This window comes from Nylanderia fulva, unplaced genomic scaffold (genome assembly GCF_048542155.1).
Source record: "Nylanderia fulva isolate GAGA-0341 unplaced genomic scaffold, ASM4854215v1 Scaffold7, whole genome shotgun sequence".
Lineage (NCBI taxonomy): Eukaryota > Metazoa > Arthropoda > Insecta > Hymenoptera > Formicidae > Nylanderia > Nylanderia fulva.
Window position 1 is genome coordinate 2422465 of NW_028190807.1, and position 19753 is coordinate 2442217.

Sequence of the window (19753 nt, forward strand, 5' to 3'; positions counted from 1 at the left end):
TGCGCGGCCGATAGGTTGCGCGAACCTATGACGACAAAACTACCATCATCGAGACTATAAACGTTCTTTAAATATTACGGACACCGCACACCGATGAGGCGTGCCGATTTCAGAGCGGCTTTACATCCAACCCTGTGTGTGAAAGAATATCGTATGCACTTTCCCACGACCTTTCTAACGGGCGGCCGACCGCGTAAAGTGCGGTAACATTGCAAAGCACACCTTTGAAGTCGAGCTACCCGCGTCACGGAGTTCCGAAGAAGCGTTCATCCGAGGCGGAAGGAGAAAGAGAGAAAGTAATAGCATCGCGTTGCAATGACGTCATGATAAATCGAAGAAACCCCTCGCGAGCGAGACAACTTATTATGACGCAAATGTTTAATCCCTCCTAGCGAGTCAAATACCTATGACGTCTGTCAGTCCAGGGGTCTATAGCCGCTAGCTACACATGAACCATAGAGGAATCCGTAATCGCGCGTAATTATTCAAACGGTGGATACACCGGCATTAAGATTGCTCTATCGATCGCGCGAAAGCTCGAATATGGTTCGCGGTAACTCTGAACGTCTTTTTTTTTCGCTGCATGCTAATTAAGTGAGTCACGAGTCGCGAATTTCGCGTCTTTCTCCGAAAGTATATTCGAAATCAGTTGTTGTTTGCGAGTGACATCGTTGCTAGACATTTTTGTTAGACTTACCTTGACTTCTGGAATCCTTTTCTTTCTTCTTCTGTCAAACGCGATCCTCGAAGGCTAGGCTGAACAAGCTCATTAGTGGCTTCTTTTTTTTGTACTTGGTTCTATTTGTGGGAGGATTTGGAGGATGTGGAATAAAATGAATAGCATACGAATCAATCATTTATTAAAGCAAAACTTTATTATAGCAATAGTGAACAATGGATAACTATTAAAGATTTTTAACATGTTTTTTTTTGATAAAAATAGCGATTGGATGTTTAGGTAATAGGTGAATATCTAAAAGGGTCTCTTATCGTACGAAATTCTTTGAACTAAAAATTATCTACGGTCGTGTTTATTAACGATGATAATCGCACGTACGTGTCAATAAGTCTGAATTTTTTTAGGCGGTGCGTACCGTGAATCGATCGATCGTATAATCGCCAAATATATCTGTATGCAGTACAGATTAAACGCATTTAGTCAACATATTCAACGCACATTTCGTATTCATTATGAGGTCCAATTATTACAAATATTTGTGAAACACTTTCTTGTAAACACAATAAAAAAAAAATGATTTTTTTTTACATAAAAATTAATTTCTGTTACATAAAGATGAGGCTTGTGATTTCTTATGCATGATTCGCAGTTTTTCGAAAAATCATAGAGCACAGAGAGAACTGTATTTTTGTTCGACACAGGCGCAAGGTGCGCGGCATATACATATGTGTGGCCGAATTAATTTAATCGATAAACATATCGCCTGGCGCGAACAAACACAACGGTTTGGCGGGGCGCTTCGAGGAAGATCGATATTCACGAGTACGTTCCATAAACAAAACTGCCGATGCACGCCCCTACGGCGGCGTTATGTACCTCGAGCGATGCAGAGGATCCCACGTCCCTTATTCCGTACGGTACTAAATTGAATTCCCGTAAGCGGCATATCGGCTTCTACGAGCTTGAAAACGACTCACGGCGCGCTACCGCCCGTCCCTAATTTCCACCCTTGATCGCTCTGCTGTCGACAGGAACGAGCAGAATGCAAAAAAGAAGCGAAACCGAAAAGACGGAGAAAAATATGGCGATGATGAAGGATGAGTTTTCCACGATACGAATGGACTATTAATCTCGCGCGAACGCGAGTTTGCTCCAATTTTCTGCTTTAAGGCAAGATATATTGTAAAAAAAGGGGGGAGGGGAGTGAATTAAAAAGGAAAAAAAAAGAATAGTCGCGGGAGAAAAACGGCGCCGAGATGACACGAGAGCGGAAAAAAAAAAGGCGGGGAAATTGAAAGGAAATCGGTCAAACGGATCACATTTTCCCGCTCTTTCGTAATCTTCGCGGTAAAAAAAAGGTAAAAAGTACACGGCGAATCCTTTCCCCGGTCCATATATATGTATATACCTATATATATATATATATATATACACATATATATATACCTCACCCCCTCCCGAGAAATAAGTCTACGCTTCCGAAACCACTCGCGAAACCTAACAGTCGTCGGCTAGTCCTAGTGATATATCTTAATAAATCGTTATCGGCTATCCTCCACTTCCAATTCTCTGTATCGTAGTAGTATGTCGTCGTAACTAATTATTCAGTTAGGGCGTCTCTTCCTCCCCCGCCCCACCCCCCTTTTCGTCCCCTTACTCGAGTAACTATCATCTTGCGTTACCCAAAATCGTCTCGCATCGCATACATTAAACCGAGCTATAATCTATCTCGCCTTCGCGGTCGACGTTGCGGGATAATCGACTGGGATTTCGCAGACGCGATGTGTATTCTTTTCTTTTTTTCTTTTTTTTTTGTCGTTGAAGTACGTTTCGAGCTCGCGCGTGTCTCCGCAAAGAAGCGACAAAATTTGCTCCGATGACCGCCGGACGGGCTTGATTACTCGCCAGAATCGATGATTTCCGCTCGCGATATCCCGCCGCATCAATCGCATCTCCACGCGCAACATACAGTAATTCTTACAAATAATATATCTAACAACTTTAGATTCAACTTAGATTGCTTTCCGTGATCACGCCTACTCCAACCCGAAGCGCGTCCTCGTGCACTCGCAGACGAACACCTTGTCGGCTCTCTCGCAAGACGGAGAGGAGAGAGAGTACACCATATTCTAGGGTCGATACGATTTCTCCTTGCGTTACTATAAACACGCGGCTGACATGACGTGGCCAGTAAGGACTGCACGAGGACGCTCTTAGCCAAAGTTCGTGTACTTTACTATTCTATCGTAATATTAAGTTTGCTTTTACTCTTTTTATAACTTTCTTTAGATACACGATAGGTAAGTTACTATTCTTTACGTATCAATCCGTGACACATCACGCGATTTACACTCACACACGCATTCGCGCACGCACGTATATCCTAGCACTCTTTCTATCGCTCCTTTTTTCTCTCTTTCGCTCTCTATATCCAGGCGCGTCTTATCCGGTACGGTCCGGGACGTCGATTGATGACTGGAGAAATTTGAGGATGATTTGTAGGTACGAGTATAGGACCGAGCGGATCGACGAAGATTGCGTTTTCGGGGAATTTTTCCCGAAAAATGAACCCTCGTCGATCCGCGCGCGACATCTCTCTCGATTTTACCCTTAACGTGCGTATAGCCTTAACTCTTATATCGTAATACTATTCAATACTTGTTGAAGCTCATAATAAGTACATACTCGAGGATTAGATTACCGATTATTGTGTTACTCTTACGACTCTCGTCAAGGTCTCTCGTTTAGGTGTGTATAACTCCCGATTAGTCTCACAATCTCTAACATTTTCCTCTACGAGGATTTATATTTCCTTCAAAATCGGAGTCCCTCGCCGCGTATTCTCGCGTATAGGTTGAGCCTTATAGGTACAAAAAGTATATGTAAATCGTCGACTGCGACAATTTCTGTACAGAAGTTTAATAACAGTCGCGCGCGCATCCAGGCTCGATCGAGCATCTCCTTATATCGAAGATGCTGCGTGAATTATTACGATAATAAAAAATGTCTATGTACAAACTTAAGAATAAGAGCGAAACTATCACCGATGGCTTTTCAGAGAACCGAAAATCTGTGTATATGTGTATGTGTGTACAGAGAGAGGCGTCATGACCTCTCCTACAATTCTTTATAATAGCCTATACGTGTGTATGTATAAATGGTGATTATGGCTGGCTGGGTGCTCTCTCTCGATACGTCGATCGTTCGACAAACCGCGCCAAATGAGCACCGATAGACGCTTTTGTTGTCGCATATTGATTACAAAATGTATATGTGTTGATCTCCGAGGAAAAGTTCGGACGGACGCTAACACGAACGCTAATTTCACTACTAGTGAATGTGAGCCTGCGTCATATTTTCATGGACGATTACTAAACGAGGACGTATGCATATATGCGGCATTGAAATTAGCGATGGAACGCGACAAAATTGAATTCCCCGTCGGTTTTCGCGCGTGTATGTGTCTGTGTATCGAGATTCGAAAAATATTCGTTATCCTGAAACGGTTTGTTTTGTTATTTTTTTTAAATTTTATTTTTATGATCAGTCCACTTGATTGAGTGTACGAATACTAATGAAAAACGTGTCGTTACTTTTCGCAATGAGTCTTTCTCGGCAAGATCGTTTTCTTTTTTCTTTTTTTTTTTTATAAAAATATAACGTTATTATATCTATATACAGGAGAATTACAAAGTCAAAAACACACTCCCGTTATCCGTAATCCATAATTCGAAGAGAGAGTTTCCGGGCGTTGAAAATAAGAGCGTACCGAAAATCAGCGACGACGCGATAAAAGCAAGGAAAATCGAATAATATAATCGTATTAACATCCCAAGACGCGAATCAAATTTAACAATTTAAAACTCCAGATTGATTTCGGGAAGCAAATTTCATGGACTCCACGTCGCGAACTCGATTCTGTCGCAATCTATTCCTGCGTAGTGTAAAAAGAACACGTTAGAAACGCACGGGCGACCCGACAGTTCGACGACTCGCAGCGTTGAGTCCGGAAGTCGCGTCGAAACGATCGCTCGCTCTCGATGTGTGCCCCAGCACCGCGTTTACTTCTGGTGGCGATTGTTTGTGCCACCGATATCGTTGCAGGATGCAACGAGAGATCCGTGGCCGTGTGTTTCATCGAAAACTAATAAGCAAACATGTATATTCTACGCTAATATTAGACTTACCTAAGGAAAGTGTGTACACGTGACTTTTGGAATCCGATATATTATGTACAGTGCATAACGCGCAATCGTTGGATGCGTGACGCGGTTTTTTCTTTTCGTACGCGTGTCGATCGGGGAATAAGTGTAATGGGATGAAAATGAGACGGAAAATGTATGTAGGTATGCGAGTCCGAGACCACGTAGGTCTTACCGATTTTCTCTGCGGAAACGAAAAATATATCCGCGTAGCACCTTGGTTGAAGGAGGGATATTCTCGACGATGACGACGAGAGATACTCGAGGCGGTTCCTCGCGAACTGGAGCGCAACGATTTTTTGACGTTTCCGCACGACACCAACACGTGTTGTGCGCCTTCGTCGACACAATATACGCGCGCGCGGGCGTAAAAACGCGGTGTCATCGCGCGGTCGTTTCACCATGTGTCTCTCAGGTGGGTACGCGAAGAATAATGATGATGATTGGAACGGCGCACGAAAGTTCCGGCAAACAAAAGATAACTAAGGCGGTATAGAGGTTCGCGCGATTGTCGAGATGCGATATACGAAAAGAGAAAGGGCGAAAGAAAGGAAGAGTATGCGAAGGGAGGGTGTGCAAGAGTAGAAAATAGGCGTGTGCGCGCCGCAAAAGTGGCGAACGTGATATGGAAAGCTAACCAGCGTCGCGCGAGTACAGCTCAACTCGCACGAAGGTCTCTAAAGTCGATAATAATCTCATATGTAACCTGCGTGACGTCGTAAACGCGCCGTTGGTCATGTTTTTCATTTTTTTTCTCTTTCTCTTGACGCGATGTTTCCACCTTTTCTCAGGCTGAAACGGCCGATGTTGTCCTATCGATGCTCTCTCGTCGTCAAGAGAACAAACAACTATACCTTCCGCCGTCTCTCATTTCTGCCATTTTTTATTACAGATGCGAAAAACTGCAGGAGAACACGTTTCTTCTATTCTTCGACGCACCGCTCAATCTCGACGGTTCTATTGATAATCAATATCTCATTACGGTGATATCGCGATCAACATGACGTCTTTCGAGACTCCGATATCGTATGTACACATAATTCATCGCCGTCTCGCAAATTAATTAAAAATCTGGGGAAATGAAAGCAAGCGTTTCTCCGTACAGTTTCCGCACTGAGTCTCCAGCCTTCGAGAACCTGGATTTTATCCGCGAATATACACCATCCCTATTGGAATTTACGAGCCAAGAATCGTTTCACTATTTGACGACATTTCGCGAGCATCATTATATCCGTCGTCCTCGCCGAGAACACACTCGCTGCGTCAGCGTCCGGTCTCTTTCGCGCGACACGTCTATTTACAGCGTGAAGTGAGTACAAAACATACGTAAATGGAAAGCGGGATGCGCGACCAGAACGAAACTGGAGTATCTCTGATATTCCGACCGCCCAATGAAGTGTCGTCGACGATCACTCGCGATCGGCAGCGCGACGAGACGCAATCTCGGGCACAGTGGCACGTAATAGTATCAATATGCACGACGGATCGATCGCGCGTACGTTCTTTTTTTTTTATTATTATTTCGCACTCACCAGATTTCAGTCCTCTCACCTCTCTCACACAGTTCACGAAGCCGCGGAACGGTCTCAGACGCTTGAGAGACCCCGGGTGACCAGCGGGCCGAGCGCGGTGACGTGACCGGCCAGCAGGAAGATCAGACTCGTCCAGCCGGTCGTGGTCCAGCCGCGATTTCTCGGCGGGACGCTTATGCGTATCATGGCGTCATCGTGATCTCGGCTCGACGAGGGACCCAACGATCGGCTCCATCAGACGAGGGGCGTGCCGTACACCTCGTTCGTATGTAGATTCTGATTGCTGTCGTTTTGTCTCGAAGCGCATTGCTGTAACAAAAAGTGCGAACGATGCTATGAAAAAAGATGCGATTCCAATCTTTGGCGCGTCCGATACCGAAAGTATCGTGTCACGTGTTCAAAACTATGTGTCAATTTGCTGTCACTAATCAGCTGATCGTAAGACGATTATTATAATGAGTGATTATAATATATTTTCAAGTACAAAGGTATTAATTATTATGATGTTGGACCAAGTGATAATGATCATCTTGATATGAAATGAACGGATGTAAACCGAGTTAGATATATATTAATAATTTTGTCGTGTAAATTAAATTGATTTCGATAACACGTAAGAGTTGTCATTGCATAATGCGTAAAACGGTACAAACGATTTTAAATGATCACAGAATAATTCTCATTTGTCCCTATCAACAGTGCAATTAAATTTATCGATATATATTATCGATTTATGGATATACGCCCGTAGGGGTATTTTCCCACAATAAACTCTCTCTACCTCGCATCGCGCAATTTTGATGATAAATATTTAATTTCCGCTCTCCGAGATACCGATGCATATAAAGATAACTAAATATATTTTATATATATATATATATATACATATATAGAAAGAGAGAAAGAGAGAGAGAGAATTCTCTGAATTATATGTCACTTTGCAATGCAAATTTTGAATGGTTTAACGATTTATGATGATTCTATATATGACGGACGGTGATGATAATAAATCTGAGATACAGCAACGTAATTTCGCTCGCAGTTAAAAATACTCCCGGTGTGTGTGTGTGTGTGTGTGTGTGTGTGTGTGTGTGTGTGTGTGTGTGTGTGTGTGTGTGTCCGAAGAAATATATTGGCTATAAACTGTCCAAGGGAAGGAAGAAAAAATGTGACATGTAAAATCGACTTACCGCCTGCTTTCTCTCCCAGCTCTTCATCGCCGACTTGTACTTTTCAAATTCGTGACACCAGTCCGAATAGATCTTCTGATAGTCGTTGGACTTGGCGGGGGCGGAACATCTGTGCGCGTCCACGGTGATGTTGTACGAGCACAGGAGGGCACCGCCGAGCCAGCAGTCGTACCTGCCGGCGTCCTGCTCGTTCACGCCGACAATCACCAGACCCTTCTCCGAGGTCTCGATGAACTTGTCGCCGCCGGCGCCGTACTTGTACGCGATCTGATACCTGCCCTTTTCTTTGCTATAATGGTACCACCGTACCTCTTGATTCGCCAGCACTTCCGGCATTTTTACGAAACAACCCAGATGCACCGACTGGCCCCACGTGACAACCAACTTCCGTTTGCCGACGCTGCTGTCGCAAACGTCGGCTGTGCTGTTCGATACATCCTGAAGAAGCCTACGCGGAAAAGTCAAAAGTCACGTCACGCGCGGCAATTTTTTTTTTCGTAAATATGTAATCTCGAATATTTATTTATACGGTTTTCCTATAATTTTATTTCGAAATATTCCGTGAAATTGAATTTTTAATTCGTCCAGCCGCACAAATTCTTTTTTTTTTTAATTTTTTTCGTAAAAGTATTTCGTTTCACCGAGGAAAATGAATCTGCGGTAACCGAAATACACGATGCGTATAAAATCGGTGCGAATATTTCTGTTTCGAAACACGTGTATGTCATAATTTATAATTGAGCAATTAAATTATGATGGAAATTGATATTATGCTCAATTCTTTATATTTTCGTAATATTTTCATATATGCAAAAATGCGTAAAATCATTATAACAAATATTATAAGACGAATCAGCTCTGTGTATTTATGATTTTCAAATCAAGTCACGCTTACGAAGAGACAAAATACTCACCCAGGTTCGTAGGGTTTGCACGTATTTGTATCCTTATCCCATCCGCAGTACGGATCGTGAACGCATCGCAGGCAATTGTCGTATCGTCGGGTGCACATTACCAGATCAATTTGCTTTATCCGATGATCCGACGCTACGTAAAGAGCCTTATGCTCCTTCGAGATCTCCATCGCCTGTATCGGTTCGCCCGGCGTGACATCGAAAACGTCCAGCAAGATCGACTGGGATTCGCCGTTCGCATCGAGCCACTGCACAACCTTGTGAACACGACCGTCGCCTGCAAAATGCAACGAAGAACACGTTCGCTTTTTTATCGCATTTTCGTATCGGAGGAAAATACAAATCGCGATCTGCGTGTTTATAGCGCAGATAACAAGATATAGATATAACAAGACGATTGCTTACTGGAGCCAGCGTAATAGACGGTATAATCCAGGTCGATGCCCACGAAGTCAATGCGCAGCTTATCAACAACCAGTCGCGTGAGCATGACATCCCGCTTGTAAAAGACCGGCTTCTCGTTCTCGTGCGAGATCGCCGAATCCATTAGAGGATGGGACCTTATGAAATTCAAAACTGTGTCCGGCAACGTTTCCGTGTCGTTGACGCATTGGCCCGGACGAGGTTCCGGAACTTTGTTGGACAGAACCGGTAGCCACGCGCTGCTACTGGTTGCCTGTTCCTTGAACTTTCCGCGGAAAGCCTCCTGAATGGCGTCAATGTGAAAGGAACATATCGCGGAGCCCATTAATCCGTTCGTCGATGTGGTGAAGGTGCCGTAGAAATGCGTGTCATCACCCGGCACCTTGTAAATGCTCTCTGAATGGCGAAAATGCAGCAACGTAAATTATATAGACATTATAACAGCCACAAGCTGTGTGTGTGTGTGTGTGAGAACATTAAATTAATTTAAAAATTTATATAACTCCATATTGATATATTTATAATAATAATAAAAATATCGTATCATCTCTAAAAGCAAAATTAAATTCTGAACATGGCAACGCAGAAGTAAATGTAAATTATGCTATAATGTAAAATAATATACACACACACACACAGCTGTGCGAAAATATGTTTCACACACAATACGCCTGATACTCACGTATCTCGTTGAAATAAAACGGGAACTCGCCGGGTATCGAGCAGTTCAACCTGGCCTTGAGATACGTCGCCCAATTTTGCGCGAGTATATTTTTACCGCCAGTGTCCCTCTTGCAGACTCTCGCCACGCGGGAGTACACACTTTTGCCGCAATTTATGTATTCGACCGCGGTCTCGCGGAAAAAGAAAAATACGTGACTGCCAATGTCGTACGAGCCTACGAAATTGGGCTCTGAAAAGATAGACGGGACACCCATTAATGCTATCGTTTTTAATTTACTTTTTAAATGTAATTTATTTCTATTCGCGTTTCCTCGACATAGAATTTTTTTTCGCTGAACGACGATATTCCGTATCGCGAAATGTTCAATGGAATATTTCGGCGAGCTTATATATCCGTGTATAATCTAGCCGTTAGCATTTACCTCGTTCTCTCATCCGCGTCGAAATGACTGCATCTAAAGCAGATAGTTGCCGCGAGTAGATACCTACTCCGCAATAATCGCGCGCAATAATAATCGCGAATCGAGTATTTCGCTGCGGACGAGACGGTATCCTCTTTGCTCGTTCTATATGCATAAAAACTTTCATCGCCGGAGAACTGTGTTTAAACTCCGCTCTAGACGCGCGCGGACAACAATCTCCCCGAATTCCGTTTAACCGCAGGCATTTCGTAGCGCAACGACATTATTTTGCAACCGCTTTAGGAGCAAATGGAAGCGCAAAAACGGAACACGTAGCGGAACTAGATTGGAAACAATGCGCTTTAATTGCGTTCCTTGATAAAGACGATTTAAAGCGGAGCTGGACTTGATGAAAGAATAATTTTGCAACGCAAAATTATCTTATAATGAGTCTCAAAATTCTCGTTTCGTTTCAAACGCATGGAAAATAAAGTAAAAAATTAAATCGCACTTTACCGATGTCGAGAACTGAGATTGAAAAAAAAAAAAAAAAACTGCGGCGAGAGAGAAGAAAGAGTGAGTAAAACATCGTCGAATCGGCTTTATCATTGCGCCTCGCGTAGTCGAGTTATAAGTTCGTCGGTATCATCTTCAAATGAGATAAGTTGCGCGAGAAAGAGTCCGAAATAACTTTGCAACGACTTGTGCGAGTTCTTCTTCGCCAACAGACGGCGAGAGTCTCCAGCGACTCGGGAAATATCACGCGGTTTATCTCGCTCGAGAGTTCGTTAGAAATAATTTATCACGGATTAACTCGACTTATTGTCTTGCCGATTTTCGATGAGCGAATTCTGGTTAATGACGTGCTAAATCGGGCGATTATGCGCGTTTTTATTCGCAACAAAAATGCAGCCCGATACGGCGAAATACAATCTACCTCGTGCGAGCTTGCGGTAAACCGTCCTTTAATCTTGGCGTAATTGCTTGTTGTGCCGAGGAAACTGGTTTATCTCGCGAAGTCGGAGAGCTCGGTGACGCGAGAAAATGGCGAAGGAAATCGAATTTTTCCGCGTTCGAATCGCGTTGCCGCCGGTGGGGCTCTCTTGTCAATTTTACATTATGCGGCGGCGTTCGACTGGAGGCCGCCGCAATCTCTCTCACGGTTCAGCGATTAAATCGATTGTCTGACGCTTTCGACAGCGGAAGTTTGATATATCGGTATAGACGGTATGTGTCGAGAGACAAGGCCAAGAGATCGGCAGTGTGAAGCGGAGGAACAAGGAAACGCGGAACCGTCTAGAAAATGTGATAAGTTTCGATTTTGCATCTCGACATTGATGAAGAGTAACATGTGACGCTATCTGAGCTTTCAAAATATACTCGTCATAATAATAATTTTAAGAAAAAGAGAGCGCTTCGTTACGATAGATTCGAAAAACGACTTTAAAGACCAGTTAAATGTAGCAAGTTGGGTGAGTGATAATATTGATAATGACGTAGTGCCATTTCGTACGCGCGGAAGATCCGTGAAAGTAGACGTTCGTCAGCTAGTTATTCAGAGCTTGTTAAGAAGTCCATTGCGTTCTACTTTTATTTTCTCGTTATTTTTCTTCGTCTCCCTTACCTCTCGCGCCACGAACCGCATCAGTCTTCATTGCGCTCGCTTTGCCGCCGAGCTGAGAGATACAAGAAAGAGAAACTGCGTGCGAAGAGGAAAGAGGAAGAGTCAGGAAGACTACGAGAAGCGCGCGCGGAGTTCATCCGTCTCTTTCGAGACTCTCGCCTCGCATTTAATCAACGCCTCTGTTAATAGACAAACTCGATGCGGAGAATGGTCCTTGATGGTGACGCTCTCGCTTTCGGTAGGGTCTGAACCGAAGGTTCCACCCCGAAGGCGGAGGAATAGCAGGCGGCGAAGAGCAGAGAATGCGTAACGAAAGGGCTGCGCTCCGACGACTCGAAATTAAACGACGAAACAAATGGCTAATCATGCGTCCCGCGGGAGAAAGAGAGAGAGAGAGAGAGAGAGAGAGAGGACGGAAAGATACAAAGTGGGACAAAGTTATTCGTTCGCCCTACCGCGACCCTACTACTCTACTCGATGACGACGGCGAAGACGACGAAGACGGCGGCTGAAAGAGCGAACTCTCGAGTGGCGGCACGCTTCGCTGGAGTGAGGAAAAGCGGAAGCGGCCCCTCTCGAGAAATACAAAGCAGCCGTCCCGCGCCATTATTCCGTGTGTCGCGCGCGAATGCTCACCACGGAAAGGATTGCGGTGCGACAAGAGAGGAGTTCAAATTAACTCTTTCATCCGGGCAAGCTACTTTTCTCGCCCCCGAGTCGAGAGGTAAAAAAAAAAAAAGAAAACAATTTTCCGCCGAGACGATTAATATATGGGACATTGTGATACGAGGAAAAATTTCAATATTTTTTTTCGATACGTACGATAAACTAATGAATGGATAGAATATTCAATGCGAAACACAAATTATTCGTGAAACAGAATTTTTTTGTCAACCGTCATTTTAAAACGTAGCCAGTAGAAGGTTCCGAATAGAGCTGAATTTTGATATTAAAACGGATGTGTAACTAAATTTTCGACGTATTGCTCGTGTCCCGTCACGGCTGACGAACCTAACGAATCGGATTGTATTTACACTTGATCATCGCAAATCAGTGCGCTCTACTCTCTCCTACCTCCCGCGAGTTACGCTATTAAATTCCATGTCGAATTGTATGTCTATATTCGACGCACGTCCTAATCTACATTTTCCAATTTCCTTGCCAAGCCGCTTCTGCCGTGTCCCTCACGTTCGCGCTCCGATAACGAAAAATCGAGAGAATCGCAATAATCTCGGCCGACGAATCAGGGAGCCGGTAAAACTGATTAAAGCTCGGCCTGCGCACGGGACTGGGGAGGAGAGGGTTTCCGGCGAAACGACGGGAAAACTTTAACTTCTTCGGTCGGCTCTCGCTTTCTCTCCCTTCACGAGAAAGAGGGTACTTCGTCGAGAGCGCAGCGTTTAGGACGAGGCAGATCGCGCCAGGATGTTATTTTATTACCCCGCTTGTGAAGCGAAAGGGAGGAAGAGAGAATCCGGCACCCTCGAGTCTTCTCTACTTCGGTACCTTCATCCCACCGTCGCCTTTTCGCGCGAGTCCTCCGCGTCGTCGACGAGACGGGCAACGATACCCTCGGAAAATAGGCGGGGCAGTTTATTCGCATCCATTTGGACCCGAAGCGGCTGATGTCCGGGGTCCTACTTCAAAGCACTCTCCGTCTATTTCCCAAACAGCACCCACCCTTCCCGCTCGGTTTCTTCGCGGAAAACCTATTTCGCTTTTTAGCCGATCCAACCGCCTATCTCCCTTTGCCCGCTTAATGCTACACTCTCTAAGCCTAATGGAAATTTCATTGTTACCCCGACACGTCGTAATTATTGAGTTTCGAGCAAAGGTTCCTTTATAATGACGCGCGGGGATCTAAGTATCTCTAATATAGCGAAAGTTGCGATCAATACCGACGAGGCGAGGACGAATTAAAAAATGTATAATTGAAGAGTTTAAACGATACTAGAGACTGAATATTTTTCAAAAACCCTAAAATGTTATAATATATTAACAAATCGCGTTAAATGTTATTATATCTTCTATAATAATTCGATATAACAGAATATCGGTAGATATCCCATTATAAAGTTCAAGTATTACTTCTAATAATAGCATTGTTTAATAAAGAATACTTACTGTCGAGCCACTTGGAATCGTACTTGAGCGTTCTTTTGAAGCTGAACGCCTTGCGACCGGTAGTCAGATTGTAGAGATCCGTGCGGAAGATTACGGTATCGGCTTTGGTGAACTCGGCGTTCGTGCCCGAGTAAAGAGCGGGCAAGTCCCCAGGATTGCCCTTCTCGACCCAAACCGCCGTCGAATTGTCCGCAGGATCGTAAGGGCACTTGGCAATCGCCATTCCCACCCCCGGAACAAACTCGTGACGCGGTAAGTGAGTCAGATTGCTCTGGAAAAAGATCATTCGGGGAACGAGATGAGTTTGCAACACTAACAATAAGACATTACAAAGACTAAAGAAGTGGATTATAGCGTACAAAAATTTTTCATTCTAAATTATCGAAGAATAATAAAGTTATATAATATGAGAGATAGAGCGTTCAGTTAATAAAACGATATAGAAAAATAGATATTTAAATTTTATTGAAATAGATAAAAAAAAAAAAACTAGTGATAGTCAATCTAAAAATCGTAATTGCACATTGCTTACACAAATTCGATTAAAGAATATCGTTGACAAATCTAATCAAACATAATTAAAATGTCAAACATACGAAACAACCGCTATATATATTCAATGAAAAAAATTCAAACCGTTTCAATTAGCTGGCCAGATTTATATCTCAGAGATTTAATCTTATATTATATTTACAACTTTTGTTTAATATCGAATATTGTTTCGAGATAGTCCAACTTTATTTAGTAGTCGTAATCTGGAGCAACAGCTTACGTAAGTGGCTGGATATTATTATTATGAGATGTTACGATACACTCGGGACTCATAACGTTTGGCGAAGCGTGTGTCTTTTCGTGTCGTTATACGGGTATTTAAACGTAAGATTCATTCATCTACTCCAATTACTTTGACACGCTCTAATACACGCAATTTTGCAAATCATATCGCGTGAATTTCTACTATTGCCCATAGCGCATATAAATTTCTATCAATAATAGCATTATTCATTATGGCTTTAAATATTTCAACGGGAATTAAATTGGAACGTATTACAGAGGAATGCGTGAGTGGCGGTGAAATTTATTCGTAACGCGAAAATTAATTAACGATATTATTTTCAGATGCCTTGTCGTGTTCTGTTATTAATTAATTAAATTAAGCGTAAAGTAGCATAAATCGGCGTGCGCGTTGCGCACATCGCGCTGAATTCGTAATACGTTTTAAGAGAAGTTGGGAATGCATTTAACATCATTTTACATTTTCAATTTTCGATAAACAAATGACAGCGCATGTTTAAACGTATACGTGCGTATTTTTTTCGGACCTTTCCAATCCAGTCACACAATCCAGTCGCAAACGTATTATAAAATCAAATTTAACGCATTTGTTTAGTATGCATTCGGAATTCATAAGATATAACAAAAAATCGAGTAACATTGTGAGAAAACAATGCAATATTTGTTTCGACATCCAGCCATTGGAAAGATAAAAATAATTTTTCGTATATTGAAATTGAAAATTTTAGTGACATACATGTATGAAATAAATAAATATATAGATAATTCGACAATTTTAATCCATTTAACGTATTCGATCAAAAATTAAAATAGAATAATTCTTTAAAGATAAATAAAAAGGTGGAAACTTACATATATCACCCAATCCTTGGGCGCGTGTGCGTTCGTGCCGCACATGTAAAGCCGATTGCCATCTCCCATCGGTTGTATCACTCTTATATGGTTCCGGCAGTCGAAGTGCTGGGGAGGAAAAAGGTAGAGAGAAGAAAATTAAATTCGACGGTACGACGTGCGTGTCGGAGAAGATAGTTCGCGGAGAGAGAGTTCAATATGCTTGCTCTCTCCTCTCTCTGTTCGGACTTTTCGGAAAAGCGGGAAAAGCGAAAGAGCAAGCCGCGAGTTTCCGCCGTCGCGGTCGATCACGTCGCGCGCGTATTTCGCGGCGAATCGGCGGGAAATGAATTGGCTTTGTCGTCACGTAGGGAATATTTGCGTGGACCTTACACCTCAACGACGACGCGTACACGATGCATACGAATGAAGCCGTGATAAGCGTACGCGCGTCTATGAGGCGGAACGCGATCGTGCCCGCGTTTTATCACCGTGCGGGCCGGGATTTCGAAGTACGAATAAAAATGAACACGCAGAGGGGATTAAACGTTTCGCGGTTAGTACGAATTTTCGACCGCGAGATACGAGCGCAAATGGAATTACGGTGATTTGAGAGAGAGACAGCTCGTAACTTTTCTATCGTTTTATTACGCGATATTTATGCCGCGATAATATGCACTTCTATCTGATTAGACGATTTTAATACAACTCTTTGTGGAATACCTGTACGTTAATTCAGAAATTACAGCATTGCAGATTATTCGTGCGAGAGACGAAGCGTCGCGGTAATACCTTTTCGTGTTAAAGATACAAACGAGATACCGTTCTCCTCTCAGATTCGCGACACCGCAATGTCTATTAAAGAGCAAGCTCGCGTCTTTTGTTTCGCCTTTGCACGCCGTCAAAGAAACTAGTCCTTTTATTTCAGAATGTCAGAAGGTTGCGATTCTTTTTCTCCTCGACATTACGCGCGTTCGACGTCTTTTTCTGCAATCACAATTCTTTCTCGTTTCGTGACACGCTCGGGCCAGTTTGCCCCTCTTTCCCCTTTTTCCCTTCTCATACCCTAGTACCGGAATTAAAATTCTCTTCAAAGACGGCGCGCAGTGCGAAACCAAACCGTATAAAAAAAAAAAAAAAAAAAAACAAAAAAAAACATACCTCCGATTTGCCTTTGGACACACAATTTGCCACGTTGCTGGGTTCCAGATTCAGGGCATCTCTCTGCAACAAAGAAAAAAAAACATGAAATTAAATTGCGCGAATAAACTCAATTGCCAACAAAGTTATTGGTAAAAAAATTCAAGAATGCTATTGCGCACACATATATGCATGTTTAATATTTTCTGCGACTTTACCATGTCCCGAATATTTCACGTTAAAAGAGAATAAGCATTTCTCTCGAGCAACGTGCGATAATTATACGTCTTTCAGGGAAAGTGTGCCGCTTGGCAAGTGCCCATTTCTTATGACAGACCACTCGACACGCCCGACCTTATACGAGAGGCGTCATAAGTGCATACTTCACATTTTGCAAACTCAGAATGTTGTGCCGCAGCTGGCACTCGTAACGCAATCAGAAAAGCGCCACAAAAACGCGAATAAGGTCAGTATTCAGGATTTTGGAGAAAAGAATATTCACGCGAGAGAGTGAAAATAACGTAGTTTCATGGTCGCACCGACATGATGATCATACACGAATATAACGCAATATTTTCGCGTTGAAGAGAAACGTTTAGATAAAATTAAACATCAACATAACTAAGACTAAGAACGCGACGAAGTTAAATATAACAATAAATATGAAGGAAAATTCGACGCATGTAAGTTTGTTATAATTATTCTTTTGGAAATTCGAAAAAGGTATTTTAGTATAAACATTCAGAGCACATCAATAGTAATTTTAAAAGATTGACTTTTAAAGAAATCGGACTACTACACTTTTCGCTTACTAACGAGAAATTTGAACTGACAATTTGTTCTTTCTTTGGAACATGGTCCTAATAATTATTAATTATATATTTGTAACATTGCAAAACATTTTAGACAACATAGACTAATGATCAATATGCCAGTTGACATATACTTTTAGACATAGATGTTTTAATCTTTCAATCTTCGTTTTCAAATGTTTTTGATGTATTATGCATCAATTGTAAAATTTAATGTATTGAGAAAGACAGTCGAAACGTATACAGTTGCAATCACTTGTTTGATGTATTTCTATTCGTAATAATCAATTTGGTTTGACATCCTAAATTATAAGGTAGCTCGTTTTAGTTGGCCTTTCTTTTATCAATTTATTGAATTCATACGAGCCAAAACTTTTATTATAACTTTAGATAAAATTAGTTTCATAAACGTGAACGATTCTCACGCGTCTAGACTCATGTTGACCGACCTAACCACCTCGTTCGGTGTGCACTTTGTGTGTACGTTGATAAATACGACCACGGGATCCGTAGAAAGTGATTCGTTTGCACGGTCAATCGTCCGAAACGCGTCGGACTTAACGATCGATCTCCTGCGGACGCGTTCCCGCGAGTGTCACCGCCAGAAACTACGTCGATCTTCGACATTGTCCCGGGCCGAATGTAAGGGCGAGCCGAAACAGCGTTCTCTCCGACGTTGATGTACGACCAATAAATTATCGAAAGAATCGCGGCGCGAGCGCTCTCTCTCTCTCTCTCTCTATCTCTTTCTCTGGACCAGCCATATCGAGAGCGGACGAAAAAGAGGACGTTAAATCATAGCGGTTTCGGCGGTACAAACGAATTATATCTATGTGCGATTCAAAGCTCCCGTTCGAGAAACACTCTTCTCGCGCGATCGCTATACAGCGAAATCGAGTGAACGTATATCGATCGTACGTACAGCATCGTTTGTGAATTTACATTCCAAAGCGAATGAACTCCGCATACTCCGGCGCCAACTGGTAACGCACTAAACTTCCCCGCATTGCGGATAAATATACAATATTGTTTCTAGTCGTATACGATTCTAGTCGAGGTCGGAAAGTCACATCCCGCGCGCAATTTGTCGGACAGAATGTACATTGGCGGGAATCCAGGGGACGCTGATTGAAGTGGATACGCGACGAACGAGGATACAGTGATTTGCGCATACGGTATATGTATATATCTATGCATATACGGTCACGATATTTGGAACTTGAGCTTGGAGTGGCCTATTATATAAACATAATCCATTTACAAACAGTGCACCGTAGTCTACTGTACGCAAGTATAGCGAGCTTGCGACCGCGATTCGTAACTTCGACTCGCGGAGAGTTTTCGATGAGCGCGTGTGCGCTATACGAAACAATCGTTCTCGACGATAATCGAACTATTCGCTTAGTCAGTCTGACTCGCGCCTGAGTTATTCTCCTTAATTTAGCGAGAAATACAGAGAGCTTACCGGTCTCTATTCGACAACTATTTTGTCGTCTGTCGCCGACTATTCGCCTGAAAAGGTTCGCGATTGGTTCCGCGCGAGATTCCACCTCCGTTAAAATCGTTTAACGATCCGAGCCCTTTCTGTCCGCGCGGGTATTGATAACGATGTATTACTCGTTAAGCACTGCGGGTGCATTAAGAGCTCGGTATACATAGCCGGCAGCTTGGCGGTAATTAAAAGCGGAGCAATTCCCGGTATCCGCGCTTACCCGTAAGCTCCGACGTGGATCTCCTCTCGTTATACTAATCATTACAATCCGGTCATGAACCCGGAACGGAGATAGGAGCGCGAAGACGGTGAGAAAGTAACGGAAGAGGAGGCTCGGCGGATGGAGAATCTTCGCGAAAGAGACGAGAAGAGACGAAAGGATGGAGAGCTTTTCTACGATTCGCGCCGCTAATATAACACGCCGCGTTTTCCCTACGTAATACACGAAGACATCAACATTCAAACGTGTAACGCCGCAATTGCAAACCTGAGACCATAAAGGATTATGATTTCGGGCACGTGGGTTTTATACGCGCGTTCGCTTTTAATTAAGTAGAACTGACGATATCACTAGCTCAACGTTCGTCAGCAGAGATAAAATTATAAAACACAATTCGAGCTATTAAATCTTATCCGAGAATTTCGATTAAATTTTGAGTTAAATTAATCGGTAATTAATTTAACTCAAAATATAATTCTTACAGTAAAATTTTTGATTTTATATACAATAATTCTCATCTTTTTTAAATTTTTATCTATATTTGTCAAATGAAATAAATCTAATAATTCCATCTAAACGAGTTAATAAAATGCCGTAGATATTATTTGAAAAGTTAATGCAATTAAAAGTCGAAGTGATTTTAAATCAAATGAAAAATATCGAGAAATTGTTCGAAAGAAGAAGAAAAAA

The 19753-nt window shown here is 42.7% G+C and overlaps 1 protein-coding gene across 2 annotated transcripts in view; it reads right to left on the bottom strand.

Annotated features, from left to right (window-relative positions):
* Positions 1-853: 853 nt before the first annotated feature.
* Positions 854-19753, bottom strand: part of Sema2a (Semaphorin 2a) — a 187241-nt gene continuing 168341 nt past the window's right edge. For both annotated transcript variants that reach the window (XM_085488440.1, XM_029307370.2), the window contains 8 exons: positions 16561-16623; positions 15421-15528; positions 13774-14044; positions 9623-9853; positions 8923-9336; positions 8518-8794; positions 7604-8051; positions 854-6722 (listed from right to left, as the gene is read on the bottom strand). In XM_085488440.1, the coding sequence (XP_085344566.1) occupies positions 6648-6722; positions 7604-8051; positions 8518-8794; positions 8923-9336; positions 9623-9853; positions 13774-14044; positions 15421-15528; positions 16561-16623 (1887 nt within the window). In that variant the 3' untranslated portion in view covers positions 854-6647. The remainder of the gene's footprint in view (positions 6723-7603; positions 8052-8517; positions 8795-8922; positions 9337-9622; positions 9854-13773; positions 14045-15420; positions 15529-16560; positions 16624-19753) is intronic.